At 47.6% G+C, this 27,431-nt stretch overlaps 1 protein-coding gene across 1 annotated transcript in view; it reads left to right on the forward strand.

The window, feature by feature from the left end:
- Fli1 (Fli-1 proto-oncogene, ETS transcription factor) overlaps positions 1 to 27,431 on the forward strand; it is a 112,878-nt gene that overhangs the window by 66,322 nt on the left and 19,125 nt on the right. The window contains exons 3-5 of the mRNA XM_050120042.1: positions 4,957 to 5,111; positions 9,330 to 9,533; positions 17,589 to 17,654. Coding sequence (XP_049975999.1) covers positions 4,957 to 5,111; positions 9,330 to 9,533; positions 17,589 to 17,654 — 425 coding nt within the window. The remainder of the gene's footprint in view (positions 1 to 4,956; positions 5,112 to 9,329; positions 9,534 to 17,588; positions 17,655 to 27,431) is intronic.

The raw sequence follows: 27,431 nt of genomic DNA on the forward strand, positions 1-27,431 counted from the left end.
ATTTAAAAAAAAAACCTCAGCTACCAGTAAGGTGAAAAAAACCTGTGTGACCCAAACACATAACTCACAATCTACTTGGATTGGACCACACTGGGCAGAATGTTTCAGACTGCACAGTGATTCACAAGGCATCCATCCCTCCCAGGTTCCTTCAGAAGTGTGGGTTTCTGAGTTACTTCTTTGTGCTAATTGGAAGCTCCGTAGATGTTTGAGTCTTTGACGGGAAGGAGGTATCCATGTCTCTGAAGCTGCAATACCCTCTTGCCTTTTATCGTAGCAGCAAGCCGTCTGGACCAGGGTCAAAGGGTCATGCGAAGGGGCTGAGATAGAGCTGAGGCATCAGAGATCGTCTGGGATGCCTGAGTTGTGGGAGGTTTCCTCTGTCTCCCTTCCTGTCTTCCTGTTGTGGTTGAATCTGGTTCTCTGGGTTGCCCTCCAAACAGCACAGCCTATAGGTTCTGTGTTGGATAGAAACTTCAGAAACGTGATCCAAGCTGTGGTCTGCAAATAACTCTCAGCTGTATCCTGTCTCGACCAGGAAAACTGGGGAAAACAGGGCATGAAAGAAATACTATCATTTCAAGGGGGAACAAACACAAGAACTAGGTTTAGGTACCTGGCATTGAGGATCTGAACTCAGCATCAGTTGCTCTGAGACATCCTGCAGATAGCAGTAGCATCAGGAGGCACGGAACACCCAGAGAAGCCTGTTCCACACTCAGAAAGATGAGCCTCCTTCACTCTGTCACTTGCAGCTCTCTGTCACCTTCCTGCATTTCTAAATTCTAAACCTTGCACGGGCCGATTGGGCACGGGCCACCTGTGTGGAAAGCCAGGGTGCTGGGGCTTTTCTGCGTCGTTTTTGTTTTGCTTCTTTTCTTGAAACTACACTTTCTTACCAAAAGCAATCAATCACCTCCACACATGGATCCCACAGAAACCCTAAAGGCAGCCCGGATCCCTCAGGTGTGCAATGGGCATGCTACATGAAAGACAGACAGACAGACTCTAATGCAACCACGTGGCTCAGGGAGCCGGGCAAGGCTTTGTGGGTATTGGGTGGCCCTTGACTGTCAGCAGATCTGTGATCTGACAGTACACCATGCGTCCAGGTGCTCTCCGTGAAATAGGATATTGGGGACCCCTTTCCCTCCTCTTAGGAGCTCACACCTCGTTCCGTGTTGCTTAAAACTCTGAAGGCACTTTCGTGAATCACTGGCAGCCTTTTTAAAGTAGTGTTCAATAAACACACAGAAACAGAAACGTCTGCCTAGGATAGTTATGTCATATTGCTGTGACCTGCCGTCTGCGGCCTTCGCTAGCGCTGAGGTGGAGATGCTCAGAGTTAAACTCTCAAACCTTCACTTCCTCCCTGCTCTATTGTGGCAGCCTCAAGGCCTCGTGTCACCTGCCCCAGCACAGTCAGCTGCCTGTGGGCCCCAAGCCCTTGCTTGCTCTAAGTGCAGGTCTCAATACAAATTAGCAGACGCCGTATGGACAAAATGAATGGCCAAACCTCTTCCCTCTCCAGGGCTCCCCACCTCCCCCTCTCTTGTTTTCCTCAAGCCCTCTTCACAGGCGACAGCTGCCTCGTTAAAGAGCAGCCTTTATGTTAGACTTCACCTGGACAGGCAGAGGCCACCGAGCGCATGGCTGTGCCTTCTGGCTGAGGCAACGAGGATGGAGGTAAACCTGGCAGGCAAGTGTGCAAGTCAGCGAGGTATGAGTTCCTCCTTTCCCACCCTGAGCCAGAGTAGAACAGTCAGGTTCTGCGAGGACAAGTGTCCCGGGTGGGTGTCAAACCTTTTCTCTAAAAAAAGTCCCTTTGCAGGCCTTGATGGTAACTGTCTGAGACAAAGAAAGGGGCTTTATTCCAAAGAAGGCCAGGGAGGGGTAGCCAGGCAGGTAGCAGGCCTCTCTGGGACAGCAGGAAGAAGGCTGGAGGAGGGGCGACAGCTAGGATTTCTGTGGGCTAGCGGATGGAGTGCCACTCACTGGTCAGCTAGACACTGCCAGCCATGGAACCCAGGGACCCTGCTCTTCTGCCCCTGCTTCCTGCCCATGCCCAGGGCATGCCCATCATTGCTCACCATCAAGCAAGCGTTGTTTCGTGCCTCATCTTTTCTTCTTCTTTTTCATCTTTTTTTTTTTTAACTTTGCCACCCACGCCCACTGTGCACAGCTCCAAATCACAAGGGCCACTAATTTGGGCACTTCTTGGGTTCTAACCTCTGCCTGGCAAGAAGCCAATTTTAATTGCCAAAATTCCAAGGCCCAACTCCTAAGAAAAATAGTGTTTTAAAGTTCTTCTCCCCGATATTCATTAAAATTAATAAAGGGAGGCTTCGGAAAAGGCATCTCTTCTTCTGCTACCACTGAACCTGGCTGTCTGGCTCTGGGCACCCTGCACAGGAAGCGCATGTGTGCTGTTCATCCACCGCCACCTCCGCCAGCCAATGAAAACCCCACTATGTTGGTTTCAGGCCAACTTAATTCTTCAGGCTTCTCTGGCATTTGGATGGTTTCTCATCTAACAAGAATCTGGGGAAGACAACAAGACTGTAGTGGTATGAGTTCCTCTCTGTGTGTGTCTGTGTGTCCGTGTGTGTGTGTGTGTGTGTTAGCATATACGTGCATGTCTGTGGTGGAGGGTGTACATTTATATAACTATGTATGAGATAGTCTACAGTTGTGTAAATACATATATTGTATGCATATAGGTAGTACAGTGTATATAATATGTGTTTTATATGCTAGAGTATGTGTGACTGTATGGATGTGTATATGGAACATATGTGTGCACATTTGTATTGTGTGTATAGGTATATGATGGGCCATGCATATATGTATATGTGTGTGTATACTATGTGAAGTAGCATGTATGTGCACAGATTATGAACATGTGTATATGTAGTGGAGTACATGGTTATGTAAGACGTGCTGGCATTGTGCATGTAGTATGTGTGGTAAAGTGTGTAGAGTGTAGCAAATTGTCTGCGTGTGTGTACATATGTAGTAAAGTTAGAGTCTGAATGTTTTCATTATGTGTATGTATGCCGTGGGCGGCGAAATGTGTGTGTGTGTGTGAGTGTGTATGCATGCATGCGCATAGTTTTCCTGGGGGGTGGGGCAGTGTGCTCGGGCCAGCTCAGCTTAGACACAGGCACCCTGGTCTGACTGGGGCTGCTTCATCTCAAGCCAAGTCCTTCAGCGGCAGAAGCCAAAGGGCCGAGCGCTGGTGAAAAGCCCCGACGTGCTACTGCCTCCCCTCCGACTGCCATGGGGACATTAAACCTTCAACAATCTGGGACTCTGACGGCTGGTTCTTGGTTCTCTGCCTGGAAAAACAGTAGGCAAATAGTAAAACCTTAAATTCTAACATATGTAAGTTATACATCTTATTTTCATTTTCAGCCCATGTTCTCCCCGGTAAGACATCAGGAAAAAATTACCGTCTGCCTTCTAATATCTCAGTGGAGCATTTATCTCCCAGCCATGATAAGTGATCTGCAATATTTTTTTCCTTTCAGATTAAGAAACAAATTCATTTAATTTTCTTTATTGAATGTGCTCAGGCCTCCCTGCTCTGCCTGACTCTCAGGAACCCTGGACTGCTCCCCCTCCTTCTGGGTTGGTGACTGCACTCATGACTGTGGGGATGGGTGGCCCCCCAGCACTCCTTAGGGGCTCTCACTCCGTTTCTACCCACTGCAGAAGACCGAGCAGAGTGACTGGAGACAGCAGCCAGGCCAGGGGGTAAGGGAGAGGTTAGCGTGCCCAGCTGGCAGACTGTAATCTAGACCTTGTCTGATCTCCTCGGTTTGAAGGCTGGGTTTGGTGCTCTCAAGAGAACTGGTCACCTCCCAGGCTGCCAGGATGATGCTTGCTTCCTGGCATTATCGTACCACCACAGCCCCCACTGCACCTTCTAGGAGTCTGCTATGGTTCTGCTTCTTGGAAGGACTGAGCGACAGCTGGGCACGTCGGGATGGCATCTCTCCTGGCATGCTGAGAGCTCCATGATGTTATGCTGAAGGTCACTGGGGATCCGTAGAGTGTTCTGTGTGTACTCAGCTGCATCAGCTGACCACAGGGGTCTGTCAGCCTAGCACCCCAGTCCATTGCTCAGTGCCATTTGCTGCAAATGTCAGATGCTAACTGGGCTGTGTTGTTTCAGTCCAAGACGGGTGATGTGTTTTCTCCCTTATGCACGTCCCTCTTGCTTCTCCTGGGAACTGACTGCTCAGGCCCGTAAAACGCTACAAGAGTCATTACAGATCAGGAAGGCCGTCGTGGGTTCTATTCTTCTTCCTTGCATCGCCAAACTCTTCTACATGCGGGCTTTAGTTGAGAAGGTTAACACCGGGAACTGAGTCCCGCATCCACCTTTACTAGCTGTGCAATTCTTCCGGTCACCACACCTTTCCGTTTTGGTATCCATAGAGGGGATGTAGTAACCCTTGCTCCACAGATCGGGAAGGATTATGGGGAAATTCAGACAAAGCAAACGGTATGAATATGCATTAAAATGGTATATGTACAATAACAAGTGGTGGCACTATCTCAAGAAATGGCAATGACAAAGACACAGGACACACTGACCATCTCATACTGTGGTAGGTCCTGTAACTGAGGAAGACATAAAGCGCCATTCAACTGTGGAGAACACCTGTCCTTCTCTTAAAAGGACTAGTGAAGTGTGGGAAGGGCTGGTCACTGGTGGTCTGGTTGAAACTGGACACGGCAGACAGATTAGGAGGGCTGCGGGCCCCTGAAATGCATTCAACCAGGAGGCCCAGGGCTTATGACAGAATCAGGCTGGGTTTTGCGTGGAAGACGGTCGTCATTGTCATCATTATCCCTTGGGTGTGTCTAAGTGACTGGCAAACCCTGCTGAAGCTAGAGTGAGATGTCCCCATGATGACGATTCCTGACTTTTGTCTCCTCTCACCCCAGGGAGTCTCCAGTGGACTGCAGTGTCAGCAAATGCAACAAGCTGGTGGGCGGAGCCGAAACCAACCCCATGAACTATAATAGCTACATGGATGAGAAGAACGGCCCCCCTCCTCCCAACATGACCACCAACGAACGGAGAGTCATTGTGCCTGCAGGTACCTTGGGAACCATCTGCCTAGCTAGTGCCCACGTTGCCATTTCTCGGGCACTACAGGGGAGGGCTAGGCCTGTCCCTTGGAACATGGAAACCCTACCCAGCTTCCTCGTCTTTAGGGAAATACAAACCAGGGAACGTTGTTCATCCCTCCAGACTCTCTAGCTACCAACCAAGGCATGATCTCAAATGTCACCAGAACCCTGGCACGCAGATCCCAGAAGCCCCACTCTCAGACATAGCACAAGGCAGATTTTCCATGAGTGGCCTATTACCCCGGCATGAAACCTACCCAGAGAGCAGAGCGGGGCGGCCTCACACCCGCCATTCCTTCCTGTAAGGAGTGCAGCTCTCCGTGTCCACCCTTCCCTCAGGCGTGTACTCCCTGGCCTCTGCTAGGTTCCACCTTCCCAAAATTACAGCCAGCTCTTTCAGTTTTAAAATAGAAGTAACTATATTTAACAAACGGAACGCCTCCACGTGTGTGCCACAAGTTATATCATTATGTAGAAATAGCCTCTTTTTTTCCCCTAGGTATTGGTGCTGTTGGTTATGGGAGAGAGGGGGGCTATTGTTAAATCCTCCCGCCTATTGGATGGATGTCACCTGGGCCATCTCCAGTGTACTCTGCAGCCTGGACATGGAGGGAATTTGAAAATTGCCACTTTAGAGTGGGTGCCAGGTGGAAGGGGCAAAATGTCCAGATCTTGAACGAAGTGAATTACAGGGCGGGGGCTAAAGCTAATCTTACCGAAATAACTTCCCCGGAGAGGCTGGCTTCCTCCATTTGTAAATGTGTAGACGCAGTCGTGTCTTAGAGCTCTTAGTTGTCTCCGTGGGAGTTTGGAGGATTTGTCTGTCAGATTGAAGGATGATTTTGTGACGGGCACATCTTTCCTCTGTCCCCAGTGTTTGTTCCCATGGAAGCTGTGACTGCTCTCCTAAAAGTGACAGCCACATTTCTGAGTTCTGGGTTAAACTCCCCACGGCAGAGGGTGTAGAAGATACTGGAATCGAGGCAGAGGAGGAAGGGATGTTGTTCTGCAGTTCATAGAATTAAAAGCTGCCTGGGCTGCATCTTCTTCAAGCTTGGGAGCTGATTGCAAGGAGAGCTCTACCTGTTTTATTTATCTGCTTGCTTGTTTGGGTTGTTTGAGACAGGTGTTCACTTAGTAGCATAGGCTGTCCTAGAACTCCCTGTGTAAGCCAAGCAGGACCTCTCAGTGGTCCTCCCGCCCCTGCCTCCCAAGTCCTGGGGCTAGCTGCAGGTATGTGCCATCTACGCCTCGCCAGGAGAGCTTCATGTAGCAGGGTTTCACAGGTGTCAGGTATAATGTAGATGGCTTCCTCTACTACAATGTCACATGGTTTGGTGTGCCACCACCCTTGGTAGACAGGCTGGTGACGGTGAGCCCAGGGGGTCTCCTCCCTGCTTTCAGACAGGAAAATCATACCGAAGCAAACATGGTGTGAACTCTCTCCACACCACAAGACTGGTCAGGCATTTGCTATCAAAATCTCCTGCTCCAACCTCAGCACAGAAGGAGATCTTGAGGGGAAGAACCACTGGGGGCTTGGAGATTGCCTCAGAACCAGCCTATTGTCACCCTCTTGTTTGGGTTGTCATAAGGAAGTGAATATGGGAAGAAGGATGGGGGACCAGGCTGCTCTACTCTTTAAAATGTGTCAAAATGCTTTCCAGGAAATTGGCAAAGGTTGGTCTTCAGTGGACTGGCTTAACCAAAGCAGTAAAAGAGAAAATAACATGAATTCTTATCAAGCTGTTTCAAAACATTTGGCATAATGAATTCACGAGCCCAGATCTGCTGGGTTGTTCCCCCGCTGGCTAGATCTGTAAGCATTACCCTACACAGTTTGGCTTCCTCCAGGTCAGCATCCTGGACACAAGGGAAAGTCTCCTTTGGGCAAGTCCACAAATCAAGGCAATAAAACATTAGTGGAACAACCGATTGAATTTATGATGGGATTTTAGGACAAGTATAAATGAGGACTCTAGTTAATCACCATTTCCACATCGAGATGGGACGGAACAAGGGCCAAATCATCCAGGAAATACATTTGGAAGAGTTTAGCATGATCCAGAGTGGAAGATTTATAATTCGTAGTGCTGGAGAGGGAGAGAATTAACATTGTGATCGAGCCCAATGCGAAGAGAGGAAACAATAAAATAAATAAAATATAGGGCATAAAATTGAATGTGCAGTCTTGGATTGTACAAGTCAGGAACTAGGAGACACTAGAGATAAAATGATATAGTCCAACTCCTTCTGGGACACCCTTCTTTAGAATTCTGAGCTTTCCACCTACCCACAGTCCTGGCTTGGTTTGAAAAGTAAAGGTCTAAGAACAAAGCCAGAAGTTTATCTGAAGGACACAAGTACTCACATGCCCAAGGGGGCTGGAGGCAGAGGGATTCTTGGTTCTGCACAGGGCTTGACAGTACCAAATAAGTTCAGGCAGGATCCTGACATAACGAGACTGACGGATCACAAGGGATCTGCTTCTCCAACTACATGACGTCTTTTGAAGGCTTCTACGGGAAGCCCAGCAGTAGTTCCTAAGGGAAAACTTCCATGACTCCCCTTCTATAAAACGGGTATAACAAAACCATTCTGTGGATTCCCTTGGTAGAAAAGCTGGCCCGTGGCAGGATCTCAAGTCATGTCATCACTGGGTAGGCACACCCTGGATTCCTGGTATGGCATGCGGGAGCTGTGGCATATGACCCCCAAGCTCTGTTCTGGGCTCCCTCTCAACCTCTCAAGGATTTCTCTTACAACCCGTAGTGATTCCGACACCTGGTTTCCTCCCCACTGCCGCTGCTGACCATTTAGAGCCTACTTCTCTTGTGCCCGGAGCTTTTTCAGGCCCTAGAATGAGAAGAATGTGAGTTGGTTAGAAAGGAGCACAAGTTTTCCTGCTAACTAAGCATGCTAGATGAAGCACGCCAAGCAGAAATGCAGAAACTGGGAGCGACCAGCTGCCCTGTAAAAAAAATACCATCCCTTCTCCAGGAACCCTCCTCCCCTGAGTCTCCAAATTCACCCCAGACCCTTTTACCCAAGGCTACATGAACTACCAACACAAACTCACTTCTTACTTAATGCTTTAATGCCTATATTTCATAGTGATAGGTGTGTGTGTGTGTGTGTGTGTGTGTGTGTGTGTGTGTGTGTGTTTGAGAGGGGGGACCACTCGGTAGCACAGGGTGCCTCAAATGCATAATTCTCCTGCCTCAGTTTCTCAAGTGTTGGGGTTACTGGTATGTACCACCGTGTCCGTGGAAGCCTGGCACTTGTAACATCTCCCACCTGAGACAGTTGCTACTTCAGGAAAAGATAAGAGAGAAAGGAAAGGAAGGGAAAAGGCGAGTGAGAACAGAGGCCTTGGTCCTGTGTTATTCTCGCTCATTCACGGTTAAAGAGGCTTCTGTCTATAGTCCCATTTGTCATCTATGAGTATTTACATATCCTGAAAATGTTTGGGGATGGTCTGCTAGAAATCTTAACACAGCTATGCCCTGGAAGAAGGAAGCCCAGCTTAGGTTTATGTCAAACAATAGCATCATTGGGTTTCCCAGCTGCCCAGATGGAGCCGCAGGGAAAGCATGGGCGTACATATTTCTCTTCTATAGGCATCCGAGAGACCAGTGCGCCTCCTTGCACTCATTAATATTCTTAAGACACAGATGGCTCCCCTTTCCAGAGGCATTGGTCACTGGGCCTGAGGGATTGTTTATTTTCATTTTGATGCCATGATTTCTTAGGTCAAGGTCTCAGTTGCCCTCCAAAAATTTTAAATAGCATCCTGTCAAGGTATATGTTGAGGCGACTAAGAACCTTTCCCAGTGCTAAGTGATTCAGGCATTGCCAGATGGGGGTGGAGCCAGACGGGGTGTTCTGAGGGGGACCATCTGGAAGGGAGGTGAGGGGTGAGGGAGAAAAGAGAGAAGTATAAGAGGGAAAGACAAGGGGAGAAAAAAAGATACAGTGAACAGGGGGAGAGAAAAGGGAAAACAGATGAGGAAACGGGAGATGGAAGAAGAGAGGGGATCTAGCAGAGAGAAGGTAAAAGAGGAGAAGAGAGAGGAAGAGGGAAGAGGGGCCCAAGAGGAGAGAGAGGGAAGAGGTGGAGAAGGGGTAGCCTCGGCTGCCGGAGGCAGGCATTCACGCTAATGTTTTTCATCTCTCCTCTGCAGACCCCACACTGTGGACACAGGAGCATGTCCGGCAGTGGCTGGAGTGGGCCATAAAGGAATACGGCTTGATGGAGATCGACACCTCCTTATTCCAAAACATGGATGGCAAGGAGCTGTGTAAAATGAACAAGGAGGACTTCCTCCGAGCCACCTCCCTCTACAACACCGAAGTGCTCTTGTCACATCTCAATTACCTCAGGGAAAGTAAGTTGACCACGTGCAGTCCGGCTTGCGGGAGGTCCCGCGGGGTCCCCAGGAGCCAGCCCAGGGACGGAGGTGCACACTTTTACACCAGCCACAAAGGACATATGCCAAGAAGCAGCATCCTCACCATAGGAACCTCGCCAAGGTCGCATGGCTTCCTACAAATCCCACAGGGAAAGACCCAATCCAGGAGTGTCAAGGGAAGCAAATCAAAAATAGAAACAAACAAACAAACAAATAAAAACAGGGAGCTTGGACCTGGGGAGGATGACACCAGAGACTAGGCTCTGGGAAGATATCTCTTCCAGAACCTTGAGCTACCCAAAACTGCAGAGATAGAGTTTCTGGTTGGAGGTTTTCTGAGGAAACAGAGTTCTCCCTGGAAATTCTGAACATAGATATGGAATATATGGAATCTAAGATTGTGGGAGCTCCCATCCTATCAATCATTTTGATTCCCCTCCCTACCTTACAGGGCAGCCTCCCCCACTGTCACAAAACAAGCTTGTTGGCACGGGTTTATTAGGAGACACCGGAAACCTTCCCAGAACAACCTTCACAGTAGAGAGATTGTTGGGGGAGGCAAAGCTTAGTAAACAAAGAGTGACCCAATAGGAGGCTCCCTAGTGCCAAGTACCCACCAGTTCCATGGGGATTTCAACAGACATGGAATGGGATTTCTTTGGATTTACTAGTGACCGCAGCCTTAACTTTTAAATCCATGCCAGGTGCTGTCCCCACGCTAGCTCCAAGTGTTAAAGGTCTGTAAAGATGAGCTGAAGCCACAGGAAGGCAGATGTGCAGTCATTCTGTGTGAGGGTGGTCAAAGAGAGGGTGGGCAGACCAAGATGCACTGGCCTCTGGGGACAGTCTAGTTTGCCAGGAGTATTGCAAGAGTTGAGCTTTGGGAAGGTTTGATGGCTTTAAGATCCCTTTGAATGCTGAGACGCTCGGACAACACTGTGGGGCTGCTTTGCATGGGCTCTGGGTTGGTCTTCCCTGCACTGCATCTCCATTGCATGTTCAGTTGCTATCGTTGCAGTCCATGGTCTCAGTGTAAGAGAGTGCTTTGGAGAGCAGAGCCAGCACACGCTGGCTGGGAAATCAAAAATAAAAATAAATGCATTTGGATGTTTCCAGCAGGGCCTCTGAGCCACCCAGCCTCCTCTCTAAGGCAGCTGGCAATGCTGGGAGAGGGGACGCTAGCTCTACAGCCATGACCTCATGTCTGAGTTTGCTGCAATATGAGGTCAGTCCAAGAAATAACCATTTTAAAAGGGGGCCGTGTTCTAACCTAGTCTTCTCTCCCTTTTGGGTGATTGGCATTTAATAATGACCTTATTTCTCAGCCTTTAAATGCCTGGTGAAAGGAAAAACAAAAAACAAAAGCAAAGGCTCTTTAAACAAAAATCTGCCATGACACACACGGGCAGGGCAAGGGAGACAGTAGACACTGAGCCTGCACGTGGGACCCAGAAGCCTGCAGTGCAGGGTGCAGCCAAGCCCGACTTCTAGACTCCTCCAGCTTCCACTGTGCAGGAGGTTGAGAGATCCTCAAGGAAGAAGTCATGACAGAGACCTCAGTGAGCTCTTCACAAAGGACCCCAAAATGTTCGTTTTCATGGTGGATACCTGTGAAGATTATGTTAAAAAAAAATGGGCTTTGTAAGAGGGAAGCCCATTCAGACCACATGACCTCTGACCCACCCATCCACAGCCCAAGTCCCCACTTCTTCTTTCTCTCACCAAAGAGGCAGAGCCACAAACACTGACGTGAGCCAGATACCTGCTGCTCAGAAGGTCCGGGAATGCACTGAACCAGCCAGGGCTCACCGTCACCCTTGGGAGGCCGCCTGCACGGGCGGATAAGTGGAGGTGGAGGGGTGAGCAGCTAGCGAGGAAGCAGGGAGCAGAGTGTGGTGTTTGGAGGCTAGACCATAGCCAGAAAAACCAGATTCTCTCCTCCTAAGAATATGTGTAAAGAACACGGAAGATGCCATACAATAGTTTCCAGAAGGGGATGGCTGGGAGAGGGTTCCCAGAGTTGAGAAGAGGTAGAGCCAGTATGCACGTTGAAAGCCCAAGCCAAATGTCCTGAGAGGCTGGTGATAAGTGCAGTAGGTGCACACAAGAGAGCTTTTCTGCTGCTCAGATGGCTATTGTGGTAAAGCGTGAGATGTGCGTGCCTAGGACACAAAGTAGAGTGGGAAACTGTGCCTGTGGGCCAAGACAAAAATTACAGTAGCTGTATTAAATTTTCTTGAAATGCAACGGAGATTGTAATAATCTTCTGAGGCATCTAGATTTAAAATGATCTAAATGGAAATTTTTCCGATTTTCTTTCCTTTCCATTTTTCTTTTTGAATCTACTTTTCCCCTTGGGGTTTCAGCCTCTAGAACCCACGGGTTCCTGGTACTAGTTATCTGCGTGGGCTCTACAGGAGGCCATTTGTCAGATACTGTCGCCTCCACAGTGGCTGAGAACGTTTTTCTGCGCTACAACATGCCTTCAGACCTTGATGGTTTTCCCACACTGACTTGCAAAGGCTGCCTCCTGTTTAAGAAAGAGGTTAGGGCTTGGCGCAAGGTTGGAGTAAGGGGAGTCTGGGCTGATCGTCAGCATCATCCTGTTGAAGTTGGGGCCTAAACATTCCCCCTTTGGGCAAGAGGTAGAGGGGAAAGATCTGAGACCCTCAGTACTGATGGAGGATACAGGGTAGAGGGATGTCAGCACAGGGGAACCTGGTGGGGGGCGGGGGGGGGGAGCCAAAGCATGAATTGTTGGAAGCGGGGCCAGTGAGATGGCTCAATGGGTTAAAGGCACTTTTGTCAGAGGTTCCAGCATCGGATTTACTTTCACAGGAGACATTTGACTATTCTTGTTGTCTAGAAAGAAAGCTATATTTTAAGTTTCATAAACTTAATTTTAAATTAAAGAGGAGTCTCTCGTAATAAGGAAGAAATAATAGTATCCTGAGCTTCTCTACACCTGCCGGGTGGATGAGCCTGCCTACAGGTACCGACTTTGCACATCTGGCCGTTTCAGCTGTTCCAGGTGCAGCACCTGTATGACGTCAGGAAGAAGATGAAGGGGGTGTGACTGACTAGGATACCCACAGTTATTGGAGTCAAGCTGAAGCGTCTGAGGGAACAAGGCTCAGGCAGGCACTAGCCCAAGTGTCATTCACTACACATAGAAAGGACACCCCCTTGTGGACACCATAGACACGACTCTATGATCCCTGCTTCGTGGCCTAAGCAAGGAAGGCAGGCTAGCTTCAGGAGTCCATCCAAAGGCATCTGGCCCATGCAAAGCACCTGCTCTGACCTCTGAGACTTGGGCCGCTGAAGCTTTCAGCCTGAGTTAAGGTCACTGCTGCAGACGATTTGCCAACTTTGGTGCAAGATGCTCGAATACACATGAATTAGAATGTGGACGTAGGCAAACCTCTCTTCTCATCTCCCAAGCTAATCTCGTGTCCAGTCTCCACCTTGAAGGCCAAACCAGTGTGCTCCCCCCCCCAAAGCTTTCCATTTGTACTGTACCAACGAATACAGCCTTTATCCTCTGAAGCCTTCTAGAATGAGGCCCATTAAACCAAACCCACCCTCTCACTCAGCCTGACCTCCTCTCCAAATCCTAAGTGTGATTGACAGCCCTGCCAGAATCTTCCAGACTCACCCCCTGGACAGAGGCACCGTTTCCTGCCGAGAATGTGGCCAGTGAGATCTACCTCTTCCCAGGCCAAGATCAATGAGGCTGACCTTGGGGAGGCAGTGCTATCTGCCCCCAACTGACAGTTCAGTCACAGGGCCACTGGGGGGAGTTTGGGGATGTCTAGGAACCCAAATCTCTTGGGCTGAACAGCCAGAAGCAGAAGAAAAAGGGTTTTGCTGTTCCTTTTCGTTTTTAAAGGAACTGGGTGGAATGTCCATCTGGCTCTGACCTGAAACACATACGAAGAATGCGCATTTTCAAACAGTGGCAGCCCCAGAGGATGAAATACATCAAGCGACAGGGACACCCCAGAGAAGATATCAATCTCGACTCCCATTTTTAATTTAAACTTAATGGAAAACACATTCCACGTTCTGTGGTATTCCCACCTGCAACCTCAGATGGCGGAGCAAAGGTGATGGCCCTGTCGTTAAGCTGAGGAAGTGCTAAGCCTTCCGGCTGGGTCTGGCCAAGAAAGGAGGGCAGGATTCCAATAAGATAAAGGGCCAGTGGCCTCAGTCTCACTAGTAGCTGGTCTGTTGTTCAGTGGATAGGGTCCGACTCCCCTCCTCTGCCCTTCCAGTGTGCACTCAGTGATGCAGCTGGCGGAAGCCCAGAGAAAGGGAGCTAGGGATATACTGGTTGTCTTGGGCTTGGGGAGGTAGATGCTGCTGGTTTCTATAGTAACACAAAGAAGGGAGGCATAGACAAATGCCCTGACACTGGCTCCCTTGCCTCCACGACTCCAGGTGTCCCAGACGAAAAACAAGTTAGAGAGACTACAGAGCTGAGGGAAGCCCAGGGCATCGGTCCTGCAAAACCCCTTCCCATCTGTCCCTTCCCACTTCAGTTCATATCCCAGAAGTGCACGTTAGGATGAACCGAGACAAAAAATGATGTTGTTGTTCTGGGGATGTAGCTTAGGTGATAGTGTGCCTGCCTAGTATCCAGGACACTCTGGGTTTGATCCTGTGCACCCTAAAACTAGGCATGGTGGCCAGTGCCTGTAAGTTACAGCACTTGGGAGGTGGAGGCAGCAGAATCAGAAATTTAAGATTATCCGGGGCTATGTAATGAATGTTAAGCCAGCCTGGGATATGTGAGAACCTGTCTCAATAAAGAAATATGGAGGAGAAAGGAGCGGAATGGGAGAAAAGGGGGTGGAGAAGAGGAAAGAAAAGGAAAAAAAAATCTTGTCCCCAGGCTCTTGCCTTGGATGGCTACTTCACTCTCAGAAGTTACTGCTTCATGAATTTGAAAGCAATTTGTCTCCAATCAACAAATACTTATATATGCACATGTATGTATCCTGTCATACAGACATAGATAACTGAGTGGACAACAGTTTAAATGAAGGCATAGCATGCAGGGAGCGATGAAAATTGCAATGTACAGCTAGCCCTAAGGCAGCACCTCCATCTGCTTTCCAGCACCCTTTGTTTTCCTTCCTTCCTTCCTTCCTTCCTTCCTTCCTTCCTTCCTTCCTTCCTTCCTTCTTCTGTCTTTACTACCTTCATTGATCGATCTATCTATCTATCTATCTATCATCTATCTATCTATCTATTATCTATCTATCTATCTATCTATCTATCTATCTATCTATCTATCTATATCTTTCTGAGCTATCTCAGCTACTGGCACTTTCCATGATCCTCTTGTCTTAATCTCTGGATTGCTGGAAAAACAGACACACTTTCTTGCCCATCTTAGCTGTGTTGGTTTAAGCTAAAGGCTGCTTCAGCTTCTGAACCGAGGACACGTCCTACAGAGTAGCCAGTCAGTTGATCCTGTTCCTGCTCCTCTGTCTTGACTTCTTTGAATGTTGACCTCAGCTATGGAAGGAGAATATATATGGCTTGCACAGCTCCTGCAAGGACTAAGTGATAATGTTTGGGAGAATGTGGAGATAGCTTTGTGAACGTGCTTGCCACGCTAGCTTTGATCCCCAGAATCCATGTAAAATAAGTCAGTGACGGCAGCATACACTTGCTGTCCCAGCTCTGGGGAAATGGAGACAGGTGGATATTCCACCCCTCCAACCTCCATCCCCACTTCCTCCTAATCAGCTGGCCCCAGGTCTCAGTGAGAGACTCTGAAAAGGATGGAAGTGTCCTGAGGAAGGGGGTATAGGAGAGAACTCACACATGCACACACACACACACACACACACACACACAAAGTACATGGCGGTGCAAATGTGGTTCTGGCCCTATCTAGCCATTGACTGCGGCTGTTGGTATTGGGAAAACTCCACAGGACTCAGCGGTACTAGGATCGCTTGGGTTAGAACCTCAAGGCAGGAAGAAGAAACCCAAAGCCACCGCGTGGGAGGCCAGTCTCCAGGAAGGACTTTCCTACAACTGAAGAAATTGCCTTTAAAAAAAAAATTAAAAAAAAAAAAAGAGTATGCAGGTAGCCTGAGGACCTGGTAAAATAAAAACCAGTGAAAAGAAAATTTGTACCCATGGGAGAGACCAGCCGCCCCTCCCCCACTGAGGTTTCCTCTCCCCTAGTGAAACTTGAACCAAGACAGTCTTGGGGCAAAATCTCTCCCCTAGGTTACCATGAAATATGTATTTCATGCAGGCTTTGTAGAGGTCAGGCGACCCTTTCTCTTGGCATTCTGGGAGTTTCCTGTGGCTTCACGTGTGCTCAGAGAGGAACTCTGACCATGGGAAATTTAATAAACGTGGTTTATCTGAGCCCCGTCTCTGGCCTAACGTTGTACTAATGACTCGTGGCTGCTCAGAGGCCATCATTTTTCTTTATTTGCTCGAGCAGCAAGGTTCTGCCCGAGGGAGAAAATGCCTGGGACAGAGGCAGAGACATTCTTGGTCTTACCCCTGAAAGGTTTTGGGTATTCTCTTGGAACATTTGGTTCCATTTCTGAAGCTCTGTCCAGTCATGGAGGATTATTTCTCATTGCGGTAGAACCCAATCCTAGCTGGAATCCCAGATGGCAGCGCCAGTGCCCGCAAGCTCTTCTGTAAAGGGTTTCCATCCTCTGTAACTAAAAGCAATCACGATAACTGCTAGCCTCTTCTGAACGTTTAAAACAAGTAAGGGTCTGGGCGGCACACCTTCTAGACTTGGTTTTATAGAAGCCTCGCAGCCTCCATCCACTTCAGTAGGTGTTAACTCTTTCCCCAGTACAGATGCCCTGTGGCCCAGAGGAGCTATACTGATGGACCTGTACTCAGATGGACTTGTCACTTCGAAGAATGACAGCTTAAACTGAATGAATCTGTCGCTTTCTCATCACTGATATTCTTGAGAATGGAATGTTGTGTTTGGGTAGATGTGTCACTTAGAAAATGCTACCCACATATCTGCACTTTGGCACATAGCGGCCTCTAAATGGAACCCATCTATCTCCTTCTGGTTTTCATCTGGGACCTATCTCAGAGCTAGAAAGGATAGGTACCTAAGCCAGGAGTCCTAGGTTGCCCTGGTAGGACCCAGAGTTCCTCTGGATACTCAACCAGAACACTTAAGGACTCAAGGCAACGGAATGGATGCGCATACACACACACACACACACACACACACACACACACACACACACACACCAGACAGCACTCTGTTTCTGAGCCCCTCCATGACTGAAGGCTAAGAACAAACTGGGTGACAAGCCATTCCCAGCCTGGCCAACAGTCAGTCCCCTTGGCCACATACCCCAGGGAAAACAGTTGTTTAGAAAGGCTTTCTTAGCCTCAAACACATGTGTTAAGCTCATGGTGTCCTTTGTAAAAGCAGATCCCAGCCCTAGTTTTGACGGCTTTTCAAAATGTCCCCCAGGAGAATCATGAGAAGAATCCCAAAGATGCCTCCATCTTACAAAATAAAACTCTTGGCCTCACTTTAAACAGAGGGACAAATCTTGTTTTAGGAAAGAAGGGAGCATGTGTTTTACACGCAATGACAACAACAGCAAGAACAAAAGCTAAATAAATCACCCGTCCAAACGGCTCCTCCGGAGTCCGATGCAGAGAGGTCTGCACCACAACTTCATGTTAGACCATACAGCAGCACTCTGAGATGCTGGAGCAATCAATGCGCAACCCTGTGCGTGTTGGTTTCTGCTTTCCTAGACACTGGAAAAGATCCCATTACAGCATCACCATCCCGGGGGTGGGGTGGGGGGGGCGCGTCCCACAATCCACTTGAGAAGCCGCCCACTCAAGGATCAACAAGCCTCCTACTCGGTCCCATCTCTAAAGTTTCTTCTACTTAATACCACCAACATGTTTGGAACCCTGGCTTTAACACATGGACGTTTGGGGAACATTCTAGACCTAAACTGAAGCATGATATTTAGCTTTTAACTTTTATTTCAGGTTCACTGCTGGCCTACAACACGACCTCCCACACAGACCAGTCCTCACGGCTGAGTGTCAAGGAAGGTAAGTCTGCCCCCATCGTGTGCCCAGATGCATTTCCACCACCAGACACAGCTCCATACTGTTCAGACAGGTGGTTAGTGTCAGGTCTGGATACCAATTTCTTGCTCAGGAAATTATTTTTAGTAAACAAAATTAAAAAAAACCCTAAAATACCTGTTTTCCCTCTTTCTGCCACTAGTTTCAAAACCCCAAGAGAAGCTTTGAAATAGCTCATAAAAACATCCCAAGGATAGAACTTAAAGCCATGACCCTGAGAGCAAAGGGTGTTGCCTTTACAGAACAGTGGACTCTGCTCACCTTTCAAGCTAACTTTTGGAGCCCTCCTGCTGAGGATAATGAAGTGTGCATCTACCTTGGGAATTTGCATTTTGGGGTTTTCTTCCTGAAAGCATCCCGCATTGTCCATTCATGTTTAAAGCCGTGGTTTGAAGATTTGGTCTAGTAGAGGTTGGTCTGGTCTAGTTTGCGTTGGTTTAATCAAACCATCTCATTTGATTTCATTTAATTTTGGTCAGAAAAAAAAACCGTCTTTTAAAAAAATGGTTTTAGTGAGTGTGTAAAGAAGACCAGGGTTTGGTCCAGCATATCTCTCTCTCTCTCTCTCTCTCTCTCTCTCTCTCTCTCTCTCACACACACACACACACACACACACACACACACACACACACATGGAGGAGGAGCACACTCATTTATTAATGACATTAATATTATAGAATTTGACCAGATACTGTCTGATTTTAGTATTTGGATGGATGAATAGTTCATGATAGCTGGTTAACTAATAGAGAAAAAATGAAAGCAAATAATTCTTAGAAACCAAAGAAAGCGTGAAGGCAAGTCTTCCCACGGCAACAGGGGGGGTCCTGGGATGAAAACCTTTGAGTAGGACTGGTGGGAAGATGGGAATTGGACAGGCATCTCTCTTCCTGGACACTCTTCTGCCCTAGATTCTCTTAACCTATACTTGCTAGAAAATTGGACAGAGACCAAAGGGATTGGCACTCTTGCAGGCTTTTCTCTGAAACGAGACCATTTGATTCCAAATTCTCATGAAGTATGAAGGGAACAGAGACCTAAACATCCCCACATGTCTCTCTCAAGATCATACCTGCAGTCATGCAGGACTCTGTGCTTCCTGGTAACAGTTTATGATTTGATAATAACCAGGACCTTTAGTGGAAGGATTATACAACATAATAATTCTACTTTTAGGTGTTTTTGTTTTTCCTTCCTTCTCTATTACCCAACCTACTCTTGTTTTGGCTACTGACTCCCCAAGTCAGATAGTTGATTCCTCATGAGAACTGAAGCTCAGCCCACTCGCTCTACAGCTTGATAACCTCCTGTAACATCATGTTACACACGTCTGTAGTGGAGAATATTTATTTTCATGACAAATACACTGAGGTCCAGTCACTTGGCTTCATCGCATCCCGGTCCTCAGGCTCTGAGGTCAGGTGCGCTCTGGATGGCTGATAATGGAGCCAGGATTTGTAGATTTGTAAAGAATGAAGGGAAGGTACCACTGAAGGGAGCTAGAAAGAGGAGAGCAAGGAGGAAAGAGAAGGGCGGGGGAGTGTAAGAGAGGGGAGGAAAGAAGGCGAGAAGGAAGGGAGGGCAAGCTTTTGAACTACTGAATTAGGATTTAGTGTACAGCATGCTGGTACCATCAGAATAAACCAATGAGATTTGGGGCTAGATAAAAACCAATGGCTATTTGTTCATACTGGGTTAAAATACAAGTTTTGGCTGAAAAACTGGTTGAGCAACATTGAAAAGCGTGGCTAACCAACTCCTTCCCGCTGAGAAGTCCTGCTCAGCCCCCAGTCCTCTGCTCTACCTGCCAGGCGGAGCCCCTCCTCTGCTGGCCCTTTTGTGCTGAGAGTGCATTTGTTTCGCGGCTGCCTCATTCAGGCTGCTTGCAGGAGCCGCCAGCTCCTACTGGGTAGCAAGCCTCTTCTGAAATGAATTGACTGCCGCATCCAGGCGAACGCACCGGCTGCCCCATTCAGGTGGTGCTGGGCATTTATCTCCCAGCCTCGGCCCTGGCCTCTAGAGACGATTAAGCCCGTGCTTTGCAGGTGCATCTTTTGTCCCCAGTAAAGCTCTCCACTTAAGCGGCTGCCTTCCCCCTGTACTACCCAGTCTGCCACAGAACAAAATACATTAGCAATACAAAGCTGACAAACTCCCCCCTCCCTTTCGCCCTTTTCCCACCTCTCTGCCTCTCTTCTTCCCTAATAGCTATCTTTATTTTTTTTTAAATATTAAATGGAAAAAGAAATAGAAGACATCAATGCCACCTTGACTCCGTCTTTTTTGAATAGGAGGCACACACAGCACTCGAATCAGAGCTGGGCGTGTGCCCATGGGTGCCTCTGCTCCCTGCTCCGCAAAGGGCAGGTGCTGACTGGCATCAGGCACAAAGGAAAAACGATGCCTGTCAGTGCCTTCTCGTTACTTATCAACCAGGATGCTGTTTCGTTCAGAAGGACGTGACCACCCTTCTAGCCTGTCTCCCAGCAAACTGGCTGCAGATATCGAAGGGATCTTTTGTGCAGAAAGTAAGATGACATTTCAGAAATCAATTTTCGCAGGTCTTGATGTCTTTAATCACGTGGAGAGTCTTGGTTGAACCCAGATAGAACTGTTGGGCATTCTCTCTCTCCCTTTTGCTGCCAAGTTGAATGCATTTAAAAAAACTGAATGAGGACATAAGTTATTGTCACCCGCTTCCGCAGCAGCCTTAGCTGTCACTTGCACGGGATTTTAGAGTGTGTCAGGCATGTGCACAAACTTTGCTTTTGTATTTTGCACCTTTCTGCGAACTGGCTGTTATTGTTTCCATTCCGTAAAGAAAGGTAGGACAAGATGAAAGTGTCTCCCTGAACCGTTCTGTAGCTCCTCAGTGTGTTACAAGGACAGTCCCCTTTTCACTAGAAGTCAGCATCATAGGAGAGAGAGGTGGTTGTTACTAGAGGCTGGGAAGGACATGAGTTGGGAAGGTTGCCGAGATGGAGTGACCGGTGGGGACCGAGGAACAACTTCAAGAACTTAGTAGGAAAACTATGGCTGACAACGGTTGATTCAATATTTCAAAACGGCCTGTAGGATGATTTTGGATATTACCATTAAAAACAATTGCATATGTGTGATTATGTGTCTGAGGGTGTGTGCGTGTGGACGCATGTGTTCCCATGCACGTGGAGACTGGAGGCTGACGTCAGGTGTTTCCTTGGCTGCTTCTACTCTAATTTTCAAGACAGAGTTCTTCACTGAACCCAGAACTCATCCATTCCATCATGCTGGCTTCTCCCACCTCTGTCTCCTCCACTTTGGGATCATAGACCCACACTGTAGCAGGCTAGTAATGGGTACCAGGGATCTGAAGTTGGTTTTCCATGCTTGATCCACAGGCAATTTACCAAGTGAGTCTTCTCCCCAGCCCCAGGGATTAAACTTGTGAAGTGACAGATATACCGATGTCTTTGACTTGGCTGTCACAGATTGCATATATGCTTTGTAATATCACTCTGAGTTCCCAAAGTCTGTACATAAGCATTATGTATTTGTAAAATTTTAAAATATGTATAATTTTAGGGCCCTCATTGCCAAAGCTTTTTCTCCTTAAAAATACAGTCTTTCACTTCTAGCTATCTTTTCCTAAATGTAATTCGGTGCGGAAATTCAAAGTTTTGCAACATTTCTCTCTGTCTCTGTAGTTTTTCATGCTGCCTCCAGCTACATCCCTCTTGTCTTTCCAGAAACGAATTCCTACACAGCCTCCAACTGGCCATCCCCCTTGGTTTTGACTGCATAGAGAGCCCCTTATAATACAAATGCAAAATATAAATGCAAAAATAAAAACAAATACTGATGCCCAGGACCAAGCAGAATGGATTTATTCTAAATCTCTACTGGGTACCTAAAGGGCCCTAGGAGTGTGGTTTTTTTTCTTTCTCTTAAGATTTCCATGCTTCTCCTAACCTGCTACCTAGCTTGACAAGCCCTACTTTATGTACAGACATCCAGTTCTGAGCCCTGAGGGGATACTGAGGCTGATACTCAAGGCCCTCCGATAATTTCCTTAGCCCTAATCCTGCATCTGTCGAAATACCTCTAGCTCTCTAAAAGGTGGAGGATATTGAGCTCCTTGTTTATTGACTCCTAAAACTCACAACTGCCAAGGGCTGGTGGAGTGCTGAGCTCCCCAGTGAGAGCTTTTGAGATCCGATGCCGAAATGTGAAAACCGAAAACCACTGGCTCGGCTGCCAACGGTGGATGTCTGCAAATGCCCCATCCTTGACTGGCGGGTAAAAAGCCTGTCTCCTTACTTGCCAAGGATGGAGAGGAGAGGAACTGATCACCTCTGTGTCCCATATGCTGGATGCTCAACTGGCATTTATGGACCATGCTTAAGAGAGTTTCTTTGAAAAATAATAAGGACAAGGGCCAACATGAAAGAGCAGTCCTTCTCTGTAGCCTTCAGCAAACATCCATTTCCACATCCATTGTCCCTCCGTGCCTCACACCAGCACCGTGAGACCACAGGTCTGTTACCTTTCTGTCCCCACTCTGCAGACAAGGACGATAAGGCCAAGGGCTCACCGCACTCCTTAGATGATACCCAGTTTGGGGGCAGAACAGGCCTCACCCCAGTGTAGGTTTTCTTTGCTCCCTCGGAGGCTGCTTCCCACATTAGAATCTCAGCATTGAGCATTCGCATTCATTGGCGGGTGTTTTCTGCTCGCCTAAGATAGACATTCACCTCCTAGTTCAGTGTTACACTCCTGAAGCAACAGTGCGACCATGGGCAACGGTTTGCTTTTCTCTGTCTCGGGGTAGTGTTTGTGTTCCTGTCCCAGTACCCAGCAGAAATAACTCAACAGGAAAAGACAGAAACGATGTGGTTTCAGGGAGACTTCAGGGCAACACGGTAAAGAAAGCATGGTAGTGGACATTCATGTGGTGGACCAGGAGGCCGGGAGGACGAGAGCTAGACGTGGAGTAAGGGTTAAGATATACCCTTCAATGGTCTACCTCTAGCCATACACTGCCTGCAGCCAGTCACTGTCTCTTAAAGATTCCAAGAAATTGTACCGCCCACTGGGTAGCAAGCATCCAAAACATGAGCCCGTGGGAGACATTTCCGATTAAGCCCCAACACCCCATTTCCTCATGTATAAAATGAGGATAATTGCCGTGGCCTTCGAAGTCAGCATGATGTCTGACATGCCAAAAAAATGCTTGATAAAATTATATTAGTAACAGCACATTATTGTGATTTATGACAAAAATTATAATAGTAATTAACATCATTGTTAGGAAAATATTCCAGTATATTTGAGGGTTGCCAGCTGCTAATGATGTGAAGGTACTGTGGGTCAATGGGTTGTGCAGCGCTGTGCAGGACACTGTTAGAGCGGAGACAGTCACGTTGCTCAAAAACTTCTAGGGAGAGACCCCCATGAAACGCCAAGAAATGCCACAAAACCACATTCCCAAATGACAAAGTCACTTGTCACATTCAAGGTCTCTGAGGGTAAGAAAGGGACCAAAAGTTAGGAAATACTACAGCTAAAGTTCTACTGGGTACCTTTTATATGACAAGAAACGAGAGGCCATAAAATGTATGGACCCAGCCAACGTCACACACTAACCTGAAAAATTCCATGACCAGAAACACTTCTGACCACAAGCATTTTGTGTAAGAGCGTTTCAGCCTGCATAGGATTATACCTTTTTTTATTTTTAATGACATTAATTTATTTTGTGTAGGGTACGCCGTAGCTCGAATGTGGAAGTCAGAGACAACCCATATAGAATTAGTTCCTTCTACCATGTAAGTTCTAGGACTTGAACTCAGGTCTTCAGGCTTGAACAGTTAGAGTAGAATGTGTAGAATGTGTGCATTTGTGTGTGTGCCGCTGGGTGGGTGTGCAGATGTGTATTTCCCAGCTATCTCTGTGGTCCAGAGGCAGATGGATGATATGGATATTGGGGGCAAACAGCTGCTTTCTCTCTCCAGTTGTTTTTTAACTGTTTTCTTTGAAATTCCAGAGTTTATATTTTGTCTGTTCAGTCTTACCCTCTTTCAGAGATATGTTGGCTTTCTTATTTTTGTTTTTATTTATTTATTTTTTGAGAGACAGGAGGGAGAGAGAGAAAGAGAAAGAGAGAGAGACTGGAAACAAAGAATCGTTGTCTCTAAGCCCTGGCAGGCAGGAAACTCCAATCTCAGGGGAGTCCAGCCAGCCAGCCCAGCCCTGGAGTCAGACTCCAACTCTCTGAATTCAATTTGACAGCTTGTCTGGGACACTTTCTAAGTAACCATTATCCTTCCTTTCTCTAAGTAAAAGAACTGTTATTCCCTTCCACGGGTGTGCTGTGTGCTCTGTTATTGCACACGTGTGGCCACACAGTGACGAGCACACAGGCTCTCAAAATTACTGGAAACAGTTTGCATGTTTCCTAAGACAAGTGTAAATGTGTTCCAGGCTAATGAGCAAAAGATCTGAAGTATTAAAACCCGCTTCCCCCATGAGAAATAGGTAGATTTGGGCTGGGGAACTTCTGTCCTGGCGTTGGGTATGTACACATTACTCTTGTGTGGGTTTTTTTTGTAACACACACATACACACACACACCCCACATACACACACACACACACACACACACATCCCCCACTACCACAGCCCTCAGCATAAGTTTGAGAGAGTATCTCGCTATTCCTCTCACCAAGGAAGGGACTCACCCGCACAGTTACATACATCTGCCTCGCGCTGCAGACTGGCCTGTGAGAGGTGACGGCTTAGTTCCTGGAAGAAGGCCACACTGGGTCCTTGGGAACTCTGACATTTTCTTGTGAGAAGCTGTGCAGCAGCCACCTACTCTTTCTAAGATGTTCATATCTGAAACTCAGATTCATCACTGTAGGACCCACGTAGGTTTAAGCCCCGCACCTGCGGACAACTGTGGGGCTCAGAGGTGGGATAGCATTGCCACGTAGGATACATTTCCTCATTTCTGAATGGAATTCTACCTACTCTCAAAGGTTGGACTGACTCCCCAACTTACACCACCCATACCCAGGTACCTACTGGTACCTTCAGAGGCCCAGGCCTCAAGGCTTCACCTCTGCCCCCTTTCCGGGGAGTTTTGTTTCTACCATTGTTTTTCTAATTTAGCACTCTACAGATTCCAGAGGAAGGGTTCTCCTCTTATATGACCAAAGCATGCTGGAGATAGGACCCATTGGATAGGCAGGTGAAAAGTGGGCCTTCCCCCACTCCCTGAAGATCCCATTTCTAGCTGGGAGATGGGTGGTTTGGCTGTGTTGCCTGTGGGAACTACAGGGTGTGGCCCCTCCTCTTCTCTGCTCTCCTCTGCTCCCCTCTCCCCTAGCCTTGACTTCCACTTCCTGTGATCCCCTCTGAAGCTGTGATTGGTCCCATCCCAAAGTAACAAGGAAGGAAGTCTCAACGTGCGGATGTCCATGCTAAGGGACTAATGGTCTTTTCGTCCTTTGGGCCCAGACGTTGCATGGTATTTAATCAGCTAACCCCCCTCCACACACGCTTCTCAGTCTATGCCCATGCAGAAGGGAGCCAAGGAAAGAATGACCCCCCAGGAAAAATGCTTTTCTTCTCCCCTCAACTTTCCTGTTTCTATATTTTTTTATACTTTCCCCTTTGTAACATTTATAACATATATTTATTAAATACCTTAATTGCAGCAATTTTGCTATTTTATCATAAAACCTTATTAGCTTAGTATTATCATTGTTCCCGTTTTATATATGGGGAGCCCAAATCAACACACTGGTTTGACGCAAAGCAGATCTGTCCTCACCATTCCCCCACTCATGTGCAAAACAACCCCACACCAGTTAGGATTTAAAGGGATATTTATTTTGGGGGGTAAAACTCAGGAAAAACCAATCGTCAGAAAAGGAGCCTAGTCGCTAGAGCAGGAGCCAGAACCAAGAACCGGAACCAGGGCGGGGGGGCTGAGGCTTGCAGCTCTTTTTTTTTTTTTTTTAAAGATAAACAGATCACGGCCCAGTGGGCTGGTATTTTAGCAGCTATTGGCTGAAGGAGCGGAAGGCGCTTCAGCAACACCCCACCTCCCCACCAGCCAGGGCAGAGAATAGACTGAATTTTCCTTTAGTATTTCCATTCCGCTATGTCTCCGTTACTATTGGTGCTGCGATCAAAGCCTTGACAAAACAGCTTGTGGAAGAGAGGGTTTCTTCAGGTTCACAGTTTAGTATTAATCATGGTGGGGAGGTCCTGGAGGTAGGAGCTTAAGGCAATTGGTCACGATGCACCCAGTCAGGAAACAGAGAGCAATGATTGCTCTGCTCAGCTACCTTCTCTCTTCAACCCAGTCCAGGATCCAAGCCTAGGGAATGGCGCCACCCACTTCCATCACAATGAACTTAATCAAGGTAGTTCCTCACAGCCTGGCCTGTGATGTCTGCTTGATCTTGTCAACCTGACGTGATCAGCCATCACACAATGCCGAAAGACCCATTCCTCAGGAAGGTGGGGCTGCGTACTTTTTAAATCTACGTGGCTGTATTAATTCTTACAGTGGTCCAAAAATTCTCAATTTTCTCTGTGTTCCAAGAGGCGTGTTAGTTTGTTTCACAAAGCTTTCCAAAGCGGAGTGCTGGGTCCTTGAACTAGTAGCTACCCTTGTTTCTGCAATGTTGCCCTCACTCTGCCCTCGCCTTCAGAGCCCACACTTTATAATTTACATAATAATACATATAGCCTTGTGAGCCCAATATTACTCTCAAGAGAAGTGAAAAACAATGAACTTTCATAAAAGATGCATTATGCTGAGTAACATTATTACCAAGCATTGCAATCAATTTAATCTGAAAAATGAGAGTGAGATGTGGACAGTGGTCCAGGAAATCAGGTTTTATGGTTCTCCTTGGATGAGATGCACATCAACAAGACTGCCAGGATGCTGCCTCACCACTCCTCTGTCCATCAACAAGACTGTCAGGGTGCTACCTCACCTAGACTCCTCTGTCCATCAACAAGACTGCCAGGGTGCTACCTCACCTAGACTCCTCTGTCCATCAACAAGACTGCCAGGGTGCTACCTCACCTAGACTCCTCTGTCCATCAACAAGACTGCCAGGATAATGCTGCCTCACCTAGGCTCCTCTGTACATTTGAGCTTGCCTGTATTAGGAAACAGAGGAAATAAGTTGCAGCTGGGTGGCGGGTCCTTAAAATTGAAGGCTTCCATTGTTTCTGCAGTGCTATCCCCAACCCAACATCTCCTTAAGAGCCTACACTTTATTCCTACATTTAATGATGACCTTAGCCTATTGGTTTACACTACAGGGTTTTCCTCTTGTACCTGGGCCAGGAGACACCACCCCCTCAGATCATTCCGAGCACCTCAGGAGTTCTCATTTAGATCTACCTGCCTTCCTTGCACCTGTCTTTGCTATATACCTATCAGAGCTGCTCTTAGATGCTTCCTGGAGAAATAAAGAAGGCTGCAGGTACCCATGTTTCTGGCAAAACTAAGGAAATGCATGTACCTTGGTGCATTTTATTTTTTATTTTCGAGACAGGGTTTCTCCATAGCTTTTGGTTCCTGTCCTGGAACTAGCTCTGTAGACCAGGCTGGCCTCGAACTCCCAGAGATCCGCCTGCCTCTGCCTCCCGAGTGCTGGGATTAAAGGCGTGTGCCACCACCACCCGGCTGGCGCATTTTTTATTAAAGAAAAAGCATGATTTCTGTAAGCA

Source organism: Alexandromys fortis, unplaced genomic scaffold (genome assembly GCF_014885135.2).
Source record: "Alexandromys fortis isolate MF-2015 unplaced genomic scaffold, M_Fortis_MF-2015_v1.1 scaffold_168, whole genome shotgun sequence".
Classification (NCBI taxonomy): domain Eukaryota; kingdom Metazoa; phylum Chordata; class Mammalia; order Rodentia; family Cricetidae; genus Alexandromys; species Alexandromys fortis.